The sequence below is a fragment of the Nematolebias whitei genome, chromosome 9 (genome assembly GCF_014905685.2).
Source record: "Nematolebias whitei isolate Nwh7 chromosome 9, NemWhi1, whole genome shotgun sequence".
Taxonomy (NCBI): domain Eukaryota; kingdom Metazoa; phylum Chordata; class Actinopteri; order Cyprinodontiformes; family Rivulidae; genus Nematolebias; species Nematolebias whitei.
In genome coordinates this window covers 24,681,368-24,693,832 of record NC_056506.1, presented here as the reverse complement: position 1 = coordinate 24,693,832, position 12,465 = coordinate 24,681,368, and the positions used below count along the sequence as shown (strand labels likewise).

At 39.1% G+C, this 12,465-nt stretch overlaps 2 protein-coding genes across 2 annotated transcripts in view; both read left to right on the top strand.

Annotated features, from left to right (window-relative positions):
• The first annotated feature begins 42 nt into the window (after positions 1-42).
• Positions 43-3,756, top strand: dad1 (defender against cell death 1). Its single transcript, XM_037681582.1, has 3 exons — positions 43-350; positions 2,230-2,403; positions 3,631-3,756. Exons 1-2 carry the CDS (start codon positions 140-142, stop codon positions 2,358-2,360), a joined length of 342 nt encoding a protein of 113 aa, XP_037537510.1. The 5' UTR covers positions 43-139; the 3' UTR covers positions 2,361-2,403; positions 3,631-3,756.
• A 2,534-nt stretch (positions 3,757-6,290) lies between these two features.
• The window catches only part of pigr (polymeric immunoglobulin receptor), a 44,998-nt gene continuing 38,823 nt past the window's right edge, over positions 6,291-12,465 (top strand). The window contains 6 exon segments of the mRNA XM_037682048.1: positions 6,291-6,338; positions 9,292-9,379; positions 9,904-10,019; positions 10,021-10,249; positions 10,327-10,408; positions 10,595-10,821. Coding sequence (XP_037537976.1) covers positions 6,291-6,338; positions 9,292-9,379; positions 9,904-10,019; positions 10,021-10,249; positions 10,327-10,408; positions 10,595-10,821 — 790 coding nt within the window.

Below are 12,465 nucleotides of genomic sequence, written 5' to 3'. Positions count from 1 at the left end.
GCCGTTGGAGCTTACTCGGAGCATATTCTGTGTTGCACCAACGCCGCTTCCGGTTAATCAGGACACGTCACTGATTTGACTGAGGAAGAGGAGTTGTGCCAATCTTACCAAGAGAAATATACATTTTAACCGAAGAATCATGTCCAACTCGGTGCTGTCTGTTATTTCTCGGTTTCTAGAGGAGTACAGTAGCACGACGCCCACCAAGCTGAAGGTGGTGGACGCGTATCTGCTGTACATCTTGCTAACAGGAGCGCTGCAGTTCCTCTACTGTCTGCTCGTCGGAACCTTCCCATTCAACAGCTTTCTGTCAGGCTTTATCTCCTGCGTGGGCTCATTCATTCTTGCAGGTAAAAAAAAAAAAGCAGATTAATGTATTGGCAGCTAAAAATTTTACACGTTGCTCCACAGTTTTGATTTCTTTAGTCTCGTGGCCTCTAGTGCGTGCAGAAAAAAAGCTAACTATGTTAGCAAGCTAAGCTAAACTTCATCTTCCATTATTTCAGAATGGACATGCACAGTCTTAACAAAAGTCTTAATTTTCTACACATAAATGGCTAAAAGAGTTAAGAAAATTGTATATTTTTTGGGCAATTTCCTTGTTGCTCTAAAGATAATACACTACATAATATGTACACCAGTTTTTAATTCATTTCAAAAATACTTTATTAATCCCAAAGGGAAATCAAATGTTGCTGTAACTCATTAACTCATTAATTAATATTAATACTAATATTTGCATATCAGAATAGCAGCAAACTGTCAAAAAATACGTTTTGGTATGAACTGTTTCTGTAAATGTAGACATTAAATCAGCTTATATCCTAAATTTAATTTGATTAGGATTTAAACACTTGACAGGAGGATTATGACAACATTCTCTGTAGATGGTCAAGTACAAAGACTGGACTTTAGAATGCTGTCATTGTCCAAAAGAAAACTTCAAATCTTTTTCTAAAGATTAATTTCTTAAGGATGACTATTTAAAATGGAGTCATTTCAAGTGTGACTATTTGAAAGCAAAATGTAATGATTAAAGACAGTTTTGTGACTTTTGCTGAGTGCAGATATTTAAATTTCATTCAACCTTTATTTAGAAGGTTAATCCCATTGAGCCCCGAGGACTCCTTTACAAGAGAGACCTGATTTCAACAAAGAGTGATGACAACAATAGACAATCATAAAAGAGGCGTACAGATTATTTTTTTTAATACAAATTAAAATAAGATGGCCAAAAATAGCAAAACGGCTAGATTATAAGGCGAATGTAGAAAACTAAAAACAGGACCATGTCTGCATTGGTCCTTGCCAGGAGTCCAACAGATTCTTAAAGCCACTTAGAGAGGTCAAGGTCGAGAGCTTCAGATGTTTTTGCAAGATATTCCAGGAGCGGAGTAGGAAAAGGCCCTTTTGCCTCATTCAGTCCGCACTGAGGGAACACTGCAGGTAATGATGTCCTGAGAGCTGCACTCACGCAGAGACATGTAGGAGGAGATGTATGAAGGCAACAGACCAAATTTAGATGGTGTATAGGTTAAACAGATTTCAGCCACAAAAAATCCCCACAATGCTTCTTTTTAAAAAGTGCAATTTAAAAGCAAATAACATGTTTTACATGTCCTGTAATCTGGATCTACCTCTCATCTCTTTCCTTTGCTTCCAATAAGTCAGACTTTCTTTTAAAACACTTTTCAGGCTTTTTTAAGTTTTTAAAAAATTTCCTTTGAATGTTTACTACTTTCTTATTTCCGGACTGTTATTCCCTAAAACAACTGTTACAAAGTGCAGTGGTTACCTAAAGCTTTTGTCAAAGTAAAGAACAAAAAGAGGAACGTGACCCATGGTCTAGGAGCCTATCTCATTTTTCCATAGTTTGGATTAAATTACTCTTTAGGAATTAGTTTTTGACAAGTTTAGTAACTAATGTGGTTTTCTATGAATTCTTTGCTTCACAAAACGGTTTTAATTCATGTTTTTTCTGTACGTTAAAGATTTATTGATCATCATACTGTAGAGCTAATAAACATAAATAACGCACAGATATGAGTTACTCTTATTGTGATGGAAACAATATTCCTTTTCTACAAGTGGTGACAATGGTTTTCCAAAACAAGTTGTTAGTTTTTAGCTGAATGAAACCAAAATTTGTAAATGTTAGCTCTTTAGCTGAACTCTTTCTGCACGTTGTGTATTGAAGAAACAACTGAACCACCCCTGTGTGTTTTCCAGTTTGTCTTCGCATCCAGATCAACCCTCAGAACAAAGGAGACTTCTTGTCCATTTCCCCTGAGAGAGCCTTCGCCGACTTCTTGTTCGCCAGCACCGTCCTCCACCTCGTTGTGATGAACTTTATCGGCTAAAATGGATATAAATCAAATTTGTGTTGCTCTTAACATTCAAAAGGTGAATGTTTTACACTGTCATTGTTTTACTGTATGTTTATTTATTAGCTTTTATTTAAGCAGACACGGAGAGCGATCACACATTTATTTTATGTGCTTTTAAAGTGGAATTAGTTTGCATTTACTTTGGCCACTAAATTGAAACGCACCGATTGAACAGATTGTCCTGTTTCTCTTCCTAGTTTCCTCTGAAGTCATACTGCCTGTTTTCTCTTATTTAGTGACCAGTTTTATGTTTGTATAAAAGGGAATCAAGGTAAAGTTTGTTGTGTGGTCTGTGGAAAGGCTATAAACAAATCTTGTAGATATCTCTGTGAAATACGTCACTTTGGAGAAAATAAGTTTAAATAAGATGACCTGTCTGAGATGGCCAAGACCAAAGAGGATCATCTTAAAATCACTCGTCAAATCTCAAAAGTATCAGATCATGCAAGTTCTATTTTATAAGCCCTTACATTACTGTCAAATTACATTAAACTGTTCTTAACAAAGCAGTTTAGTTATTTGTGAGAGCAAATAGCAACTTGGGCTAGTTGTAGCCTTTCTGGTTCAGTCGGGGGCAACTGTAGCAGAAACGTCATGATGTCCCCGGCAGAATAACTTTAATGCAAATTGATTCTGGTGTAAAGGTTTAAGAAATGGTGTTTGCAAGAACTGTTATGAAATGAAAGGAGATGAGTTGTTTTTAGACATGTAAATCTGTTTCAGCCATTTAAAACTAAATCTTTGTTCAAACTGAGGTCAGTCAAACAGTAGATTATATTTTTGTTGTAGCACAACATTTAAAGTACAATCCTTTTCAGTGCCGTATAATTATGTAATACAGGTGAGATAAATGCTCTTAGCCTTGCCACAGAAACCCACTTCAGAATATCCAAACTCTGTTTAAGGTTATTAATTGAATCAGAACTTTTATTACTGTTGATGATCAAGTAGTTTGACTCTGCAGTCACTTACTGTTAAACATTCAGCCTAAAACGTGTCTGTGGACTGAGATGATATGCTTAGACAATGAATGAATACTCTGGAGGCGCAGCTTTGTTCTTCACTTGTCAGCTCATCACTTCACATCGAACGGCTCCAGATAAGCTGCTTCTCACATCCAAACGACGACACGTGCTGCTTTTGCTTTTCAGGGCCAACGATGGCCAAACTGCTCTGTCCCGTGTCTGTTGCGTCTGATGCTACTTGCAGAAATAATCTGAACTCTTGCTTTGTGTCCCAACAGATCACATGACGTCATCAACCACCTGTAAAAACCCTGGATGCTACGATATTTTCCTTGACGACCTGGACGGCATCAAGTGAACGAGATGCGTTGCCTTACACTTGATGCAGCAGTTTTCTTACTGATATGATGCTTTTTTTTTTTTTTAACATTTGTAAAGCATTCCCTGACTGCACTGACAGAAATAAAACATCTGTAACAGTGGCGTTGGCTAACTTTTTGAACTGAATTATCTTCTGTCCATTTAAGAATTAAATTTGAAATTTAATAAAGAACACTTTCAGACAAAAAGCTGCTAATTAGAGTAGTTTGATTATTCAAAGAATGTCTTGTACAGGACACACAGACTGAATATACCGTAAATTGAAACAAGGTCCAGATTTAACCACAACCTCTCTTTATAGTCGGGAAACATGAGACATTTAACAGTTTTTTGTGTCTCACCTGTGTTTTAATGAGAAGTTCATACAGTAGTTAGTTTTTATGTCGGGGTTAAAGTTGCCTTTTAGCTCAAATACAAAAAAAAAAAACAATTTAAAGTTGCTTGTAGATAAAGTAGATCCAGATAATTATGAAAGAAGGCTGAGTGACTATTACCATAGCAGGAGTTCTGTTGTGTTCAGGGGTTCTCAAAGTTTTTGGGTTCAGGGACCCCCCTCATAACTCATGCTTATTAAATATGTTTCTTCACTTTGTCTCTTTAATGCAATAGAAATATTTGTGTAACATAAAAACTTTAGACCTTTTCTTTAATAGTATCAATACAATTGATATACTTTTAAACATGGGGTATTTTTTCATTCAAGACACACTTAACACGTTTTTAATTTTAACTTCCAAAAGTTACAGTCTTGCAAAAATTAACAGAATCAAAAACCACTTTGAAACTTTATCACACAATGAACAAAAATGTATTGTCACTTCTTCAAAAATTATTACATAAAACAGAACAGAATCATAACAGCAGTAGTCGTAACAAGTAACGTATTAATTTTTAAAACTATCAATGCCGGAACGAAAATAGTGGGGGGGTTCCTCCCCACAACATTTTTGAATAAAGTAGATGTGATTTCCTGCATTTTGGTATATTTTAACAGGTTTTTAACTATGTATGTGCTTGTAAAAATATATACAGTATATATATATATATATTTGGCAGACCCCTAAGCACCAGCTTATGGGCCCTGGGGGTCTGGGGACCCCAGTTTGAGAACCACTGGTTTATGGTATTTCAGGAAATATTGGACATTTTTGATGAGAACTGACTGCAGGCTGACATTTGTGCCTGATCCTTTGTGAAACTGAACTGACATGTAGATTTAAAAAAATGCAAATAATTATACTCTTTATTTCAATATTTGATATTAATCATGAATAGCAAGAAGGTGGGCCTGTGATCCAAAGGTCGCCGGTTCGATTCCCGTACCAACAAATGTGGGTGGGATAGGTGAAGCACCCACACCTGCCTCCATCCCCATTTGCCCTACTCTGCCTTGTGCAAGGCCCTTAACCCCCACCATCTGCACCCCTGGGCGCTCTAGACAGCAGCTCTCTGCTCCACACAGAGGACTGTGGTAGCTCGGTGTCTGTGGTTGTGTCAGGAAGGACATCCGGCGTAAAACAAGTCTTCGTGCGAGTTAGTCCACTGTGGCGACCCCTGAAGAAGGGAGCAGCTGAAAGAAGAAAAATCATGGTCGGCAACAATGACACTTTCATACAAATAACTAAAGTCCAAATACAAGCTGTGGAATTATTAGGCAGCACTTAACCAGGTGCAAAGCTAAATAAAATATTTAGTATGTACATGCACTTGCACTCATGCACATTGAAATGCAACAATATTTAAATCATTTGTGCATTCTCTCATCCCATGTGTTACTCTGAAAGGAAACCAATGAAGCCAAAAGTGGACAGAGCATAAATCTCAAAGCCAGTGGTGATAGACTATTATTTCTAAAATAAATGAGGCAGATGAAACAGCTTCTTCCAAATGGGCTTTAAATGAAGCTCATTTGGAAGAAATTACTAAAAGGACTTGTTGCAGTGTTGTTACGCAACATATCACAACACAACCAGTAAATGTGGTTAATAGAGCATCTATTTTAAAGCAGTCAAACTTGTGAACTGAATATATAATGAACTGTACCCCATGGGGTAAAGTGCTCATGAATGTAAACAAAGAAATCATTTCAGTTTTACTAACATCAAAATAAAAACATCCAGCGGCCTTGTGCCTCTAATTTGTTGTTTTCCTCGTGCAAAATATCTTAAAATAGCTGAGAAATGTCGGTGTAGGAGCCAGAGACCCTACAAACATCGATATTAAAGCAATTAAGGACAAATGAAATGAGGTTCTATTGAAAGCTTATTATGAACAGTTAACATCTTATCTGTTGTATCTAACAAGTTTGAGTCAGCTCCTCTGGATGGATCTTCTCCAGATGACCTGACTCAGCTGTGAACATCAATTTAGAGAAACAGTCTTAACATGCATGTTTCTGATCTGTGGGAGAAAACCCACGCATGCACGGAGAGAGCAAGTAAGATTTGATCTTATAACGACTGAGAGGAGGCAGCTTTACCAGCTGTTCCACCGTGCTGCTCACCAGGGGCGATTCTAGAATCTGATCTTTAGGGGTGCTTAGCCCCCAGGGCTGACTATGGCTCTGGGCCGGAACAATGTGATGGCCATTGGCGTCAGAAGCATTCATAATGTGGGGGGGACATACTGGTGGGGGGGTGGGGTTGGGTGGTCCTCCCCCAGAAAATGTTGAATGAAGTAGACCATTCCTGCGTTCTGGTGTGTTTTAACGGGTTGTTCTACGTTTACCTCAATAAGTAAACACTTTATTCTATAACAATTGTAAAGAGCTCAGCACAACAAGAAGTATCGCTAAGCTAGCAGCGTGCAATACAGACATGCTAGCTAAGATGCTACAGATGTAGCGTTCTGCTTTACACGGTGTTGCCAGGTGTACGATAATTATCGTATTTGTATGATGTATGATCAATAATCCCAAAAAAGGCCAAATATACGACAATTTGACCATTCCGTGAATGTGTGGTTGTAATCATTTGTCATCAGCCTCTCGCAACTGTCTGTCAGATTTTTTTTGTGAACCCTGAAGGCATCTGTGTTAGCAAACAGATACAAGTGACGTATTTGCGTTTACCTCAGAACAACGGCCATGATTGGCTGAATAATCTGCTGCGCCCCATGAGTGAGGAAAAGAATAAAAGAAGAAGAAGCAGAGCCGGTCTGGAAGCGGACCCATCACTACTATAGTGCATCAATAGATTTGTTATTTTGGCTATGACGGGCGTACGATAATTTCCCTCAAAATACGATAATTTTATGTCTCTAGTGCGATAATTTCTCACCTGGCAACACTGGCTTTACACTACACAACCTAATAAACACTTTGTACAGATTCAGTTTAGTGTTGCTCATAACAAACAAAAACTATACTTATGCAACCAAATTGCAACATATATATACATCCAAAAAAAAGAGGAAAAACAACTAACTAAGCATTAACCTTTAAGCAAACGATGTAATTATGACAGAAAATGGAGGATTTACCTGCAGTTACCTTCATACAGAAGAACATGTACTTCCTCACTGTTGTATTCAGCTGATCATGAGGTCGACTGCAGGGCTTTATCTATCTTTGACATTTTTTCCAGACTCATTTTAGGTTTTGGAAATGAAATAAACTGTATTCCAGCGTCTAAATCAGGGCTATTCAACTAAACTGCTCAGGGGGCCACAGTTACTGGAAGCAGCAGCTGAGAGGCTTATCCAGCAATCAATGTCATTATGTAAATAAACCAAGTATTACAATGATCTGTTACCTTTTACATGTGTTTATTTTGTTGCATTGAATCATAAATGCAATAAACAGAACCCAAAACCCAAACCCTGAACTGCCCCCCACAAAAAATAAATAAAAATTAATTGCAGTACTTAATTTTTCAGGGGTGCCGAGTTAAAATTTAAGCACCTGTAAAAAGAGGCTAAAATTGCCACTGCTGTCCACAAACATCAAATAAAGCTATAACAGAACTTCATTAGTGTAGTTATACAGTAGATATTGTTGTGATGTACCTGTATCTGAAAATTACTGCAATATTAGCATTTTCCATGGGCTCGTCTTGTCGTACCTTCAGTCTACCAGCTCAGTTCTTTTAGGACCCACGGGTTCAAAATGACTAAACATGACATCAGCACACTGCAGCTACTGACTGGCCAGAAAGGGACATCAGTCATGAGGTCTGTAGCCCTGACTAGAGTTAAAGCAAGCTGTGAGAGTGGACAATGGAAAAATGGCTAATGGGATTCACCTTCTGATGTGGACCCACTTTGTATTTTAGTTTGTTTCTACTTTATGGGTAAGAGTAAGTGTAATTTATCTGTAGAAATTAAGGTTGAATGAATGAAAAAAAAAGATAGTACCCTCTTATCTTAAATTTATATACGCAATAGAAACTAGGATTTCTTGAAAGAAAGCATATTCATTCATTCAACCTTTATTTAAACAGGTTAATCCCACTGAGCCACGAGGACTTGTTTACGAGAGAGACCTGGAAACTCACTTCTTTGCATGATGGAGTTTTAAATAAATCTTGTGCAATCTGTTAACAGAGTGTTTGAAACAGCTCTCAGCTACTAAAACACCACCCGTGAGCTCTGTATGTGTACAATGAACTGAGTTGTAGCCTTGTTTTGTTTTTTCTAATGATTATCATCTGAAAGTCCCATTAAAATCTGTTCAGTGGTTTGTGAGATATTTTGAGAACAGTCTGGTTGTGTCTGAAGAACTGTCTGGCCGGGGGAAGGAAATAAAAATTTATGGTGTGTGTGTGGGGGGGTGCCTCTGGCTGCTGGCTTGTTTGTTCAATCTTTGTTTCTCCAAACTGAGTCGGTTCAAAGCGCTATCTGCAACGTGTAAGATGTTAATTCTTCTGAACCTTTCCAAAGAACCTGAATTGTCCCTGTACCAAATGTGCTCTAAGAAATGGGGCAAATGGCCACAAAGTGAAAGTTTCCGCTCCCCCATGTAACTGAGACAAACAGCACGTTGGACCATGTTTTGGAGAGCTGGGAGGAAAGTTCTGGATCTCCAAAACAAACTCGGGTTTCTGGAATGAGGTCAGGGTGAGAAAGTTTCGATTCTCTGGTGAGACTGAACTTTCAGTCTGAACTTTTCAAAATAAGACCGTCAGTTTTAGGGAACAGTTGAACAGAAACGACTTTAGAACAAGAACAACAGCCAAGTAAGTTGCTTTAATTTGCTTTTATTGTTTCGTTTAACTGTGCTCCCGTACGTCGTGCACCTGCTTCCATTGTGTAAATCATATCCAGTAAACTTAATGTCCTCGTTGAAACATTTCCTTTACATGTAGGACTAATATCAGTTTGGGAACTCTTACTCTCAGGTCTGGATTTCCTAATTATCAAAGGAAGTCACAAACAACTTCAGGAATTCAGTGTCAGCTCCACAGATAATTCAACATCCTTGATCTCTACTCAAATGACTCCCACTTAAAACCAAACTGGCGCTTACACAGTTAACATGTGGGAACATCTGGACTTAACTCCTGATCATGTGACTGAGGGGAAATTGACCCAGCGAAACCTGGAGTCTTTATGCTTGGAAGGAAATTCACTCTAAACAGCCTCAAAGTCGAACTTCAGAAATGTTGCAGCTCCTTCGACTCACCTTCAGCCTGTTGCCATGGATACCAGGTACAGTTGATGCAGTCTGATGATAAAAGGCATTTGATTAATGATTTGAAACAAAGCATGATTAATGTCTCTGCTGCCGTGTTCCCACTTTATTATCAAGTTTTGTCGACCACTTTATTATAAACTGTTTCTATGCTTTACTTTTCTGTATGAATTGTTTGACGAAGACAGACTTGAATTTTTTTTAAGCTGCTGTTTTCTGCAGGAGGCACTGAGGGAGTTTGTGTTTTTTTGAAAATTTTCCAGGCTTTCATAATATTTCCCCTTAGGCAACAGTATGTTTGAAGTTTATCTGTCAGGCCTTTAAAATCCTGTGATTTACAGACTGTTAACCTGGTTTTGGAATAACAAGTCTTAAAAGGGAGATAGGGGAAAAGAATGGAACTGTGCTGTGCAACAAAGGGACCTTTAATTATAAATGTGGAAAAGGACAATTTTTCTCATTCAGCTAAACAGATAAAAAGTAAAAAATTCTGAAACATTAAATTGTTTTTCAACTTTTATCACCACTTTTGTTTTATCAGTCTTCCTGTGTAAGGTTGTCACAGAGGGGGAGTTTTCAGTCCTGGAGGGAGAATCCCTCACAATCCCCTGCCACTACGAGCCACAGTACACCAACCATGTAAAATACTGGTGTCAGGGGAGCACTGAGGGAGTTCTGCACCTCTTTAGCTCGAACCGACGACCCCCAGGTGATAAACCCGGTTGAGGAGAGAGTGAGCATCTTTGATGACCCAGCCCAGCAGGTGTTCACTGTGACCATGAACAAGCTGAAGGAGGGGGACTCTGGGTGGTACATGTGCGGGGTGGAGATAGGCGGAGTGTGGAAAGCTGATGACACCACATTCACCAACATTAAAGTCATCCATGGTGAGTCAAAACAGGGATTTTCATTTGATGACTACATCTCTTGAACGTCTTATGAGACATTTTGGTGTTTTCTGCAGGCTTGAAAGCTGTGAACAGCAGGGTGAGCGGAGTGGAGGGCAGCTCTGTCACAGTCCAATGCCTCTACAGTGAGAGATACAGGCATTTACATTTCCTTTTGATCAGAATTTCATTATAATGTCAGTGTGAGATTCTGCCATGAGACCAGCTCTGATTGCATTATCAGGAACTTTAGAAGCATGGCTGTCGGCTGGAAACCTTTCATTCACGCTGAGCACAAGTGGAAGATCAGCATTTACTGACTCTCCTGTGTCTGGATGCCAACAGAGAAAGTGAGAAGAAATGGTGTCGGAGCGGAGACCCAAGATCCTGCCTGTCGACCGGTTCCGTGGGAAGCTACGAGAACTCCTCAATGGCCATCAGAGATGACAGAACTGGGGCTTTCACTGTAACCTTCAAGAAGCTTCATATGACAGATACTGCCTGGTACTGGTGCTCTGCAGGGCCGCAGATGATAACTGTGCGCGTGCATGTCACTCCACGACCCACTACCAGTAAGTTGACAAATAAATCCTCATATTCTTCTACAAAAAATGTTTGTGTATTTAAAAATAAAAAAGGTTTGTAAGCTCAATTATCCAGATAGAAAACAACAAAAAAAGGTTAAATTGTGTCATCTGGACCAGTTTCTTTAAGTGAGAAACGTTTTATCTCCCATCCAGAGGACTTCCTCAGTCTACGGCCTGCCAACCAGATCTGTCCCATAGGTAGCCTTCACTGCTGTGTCTCAAGCCAACCTCCTGTCGGAATCTCAGAAGTAGACTTTTAACACATTCAAAACACACCCATCCTAAACAATCAATCATCAACAATTAAATGTTTTAGGCCAGATGGCCAACTTGCTACTCACAGAAACAGCCTGAGGACAACCAAGGAGGTTGGCTTGAAGCCAGCAGTGAAGGCTACCTATGGGACAGATCTGGTTGGCAGGCCGTAGACTGATGAAGTCCTCTGGATGTGAGATAAAACGTTTCTCACTTAAAGAAACTGGTCCAGATGACACTGTTTAACCTTTTTGTTGTTCCTGTAATAAATTCATGTCTGTAGTCATACAAAAAGCAAGTGCTCCCACTTTCAAATGTAAGGGTTTTATGTTGCAGGACATATTAAATATTTTTTTATTTAAATCTAACTTCAAATGTACAAAAACACAACTATCACAGTTTGGAGGTAAAACCCAGTGAGAACCAGACTGAGGGTCAGCAGACTCAAACTTGAACATGGTTTACAGTATATTGAACAGTGTTATTTACAAGGGAGCCTGGGAAACCTGAGCAGGGAGGAAATATGGTAAGCCCAGGATAATCGGAGAATGTTTGGTTAGTCTTAGGTTGTTGAACTCTTACTGGAAGGTGGAGACCTCGGCATGTTGAGAAGAGGGTAAGTAGTTTGGCTGGTGGTGGAAAGGCAGCTGGGCAGCTGAAGGTGAATATGGTTCCTTTGCAGGCACGAGAAAGTAGCCGATGGATCCAGAATTGGCAACTCAGGAGACAGCTAGGCACTAGAGGCACGAGGAGAAAACAAGGCAAGTATTAGTCTTTTAGTTAACAACCAGAGAAGACTGATAGCAAATACCAATAGGTATGTAATGCTCCAGCAAGGAAGGGAGCTCTCCTGCAGTTCTGGAGCTCATTAGGAAGATCACCCACAGCTCCTGCTCATTGGCACTGCCCAGGAACTAGTAACCATGGGAAAAAGCTGAATCCCTATACAGCAACAGAATCCATCATGATAATATTTATTTAAATGAGCCCAAAGAGGAAACTCTTAGTGCGAAAAACTTTGTTTGCGTTAGCTACTTCCCTCTAGGATTACGACTGAATGTAACACCTAGGTATTGCTGAATGAATGCATTTGATTAACTGATCATCATCAGTGTGAGCACCTCGATAAAAGTAGAAATGTTGGCAGTTTTCTGCTCTGGAGCACACAGTACATCTGTGAGTTTTAATACAATGCCAAAAAAGGCAAAGTATCAGCAATGAGCAAAACCTGTTGCTGCTTATCTATCTGGGCAGGACTAAAGATCATTTTCAAATAATCTGAAATTCATCACTTGACAGAGAAAAGATTATTCACAAGTAGAAACATTAAGACATTAAAAATATGACTTGACACAAGATTATATATATATATAT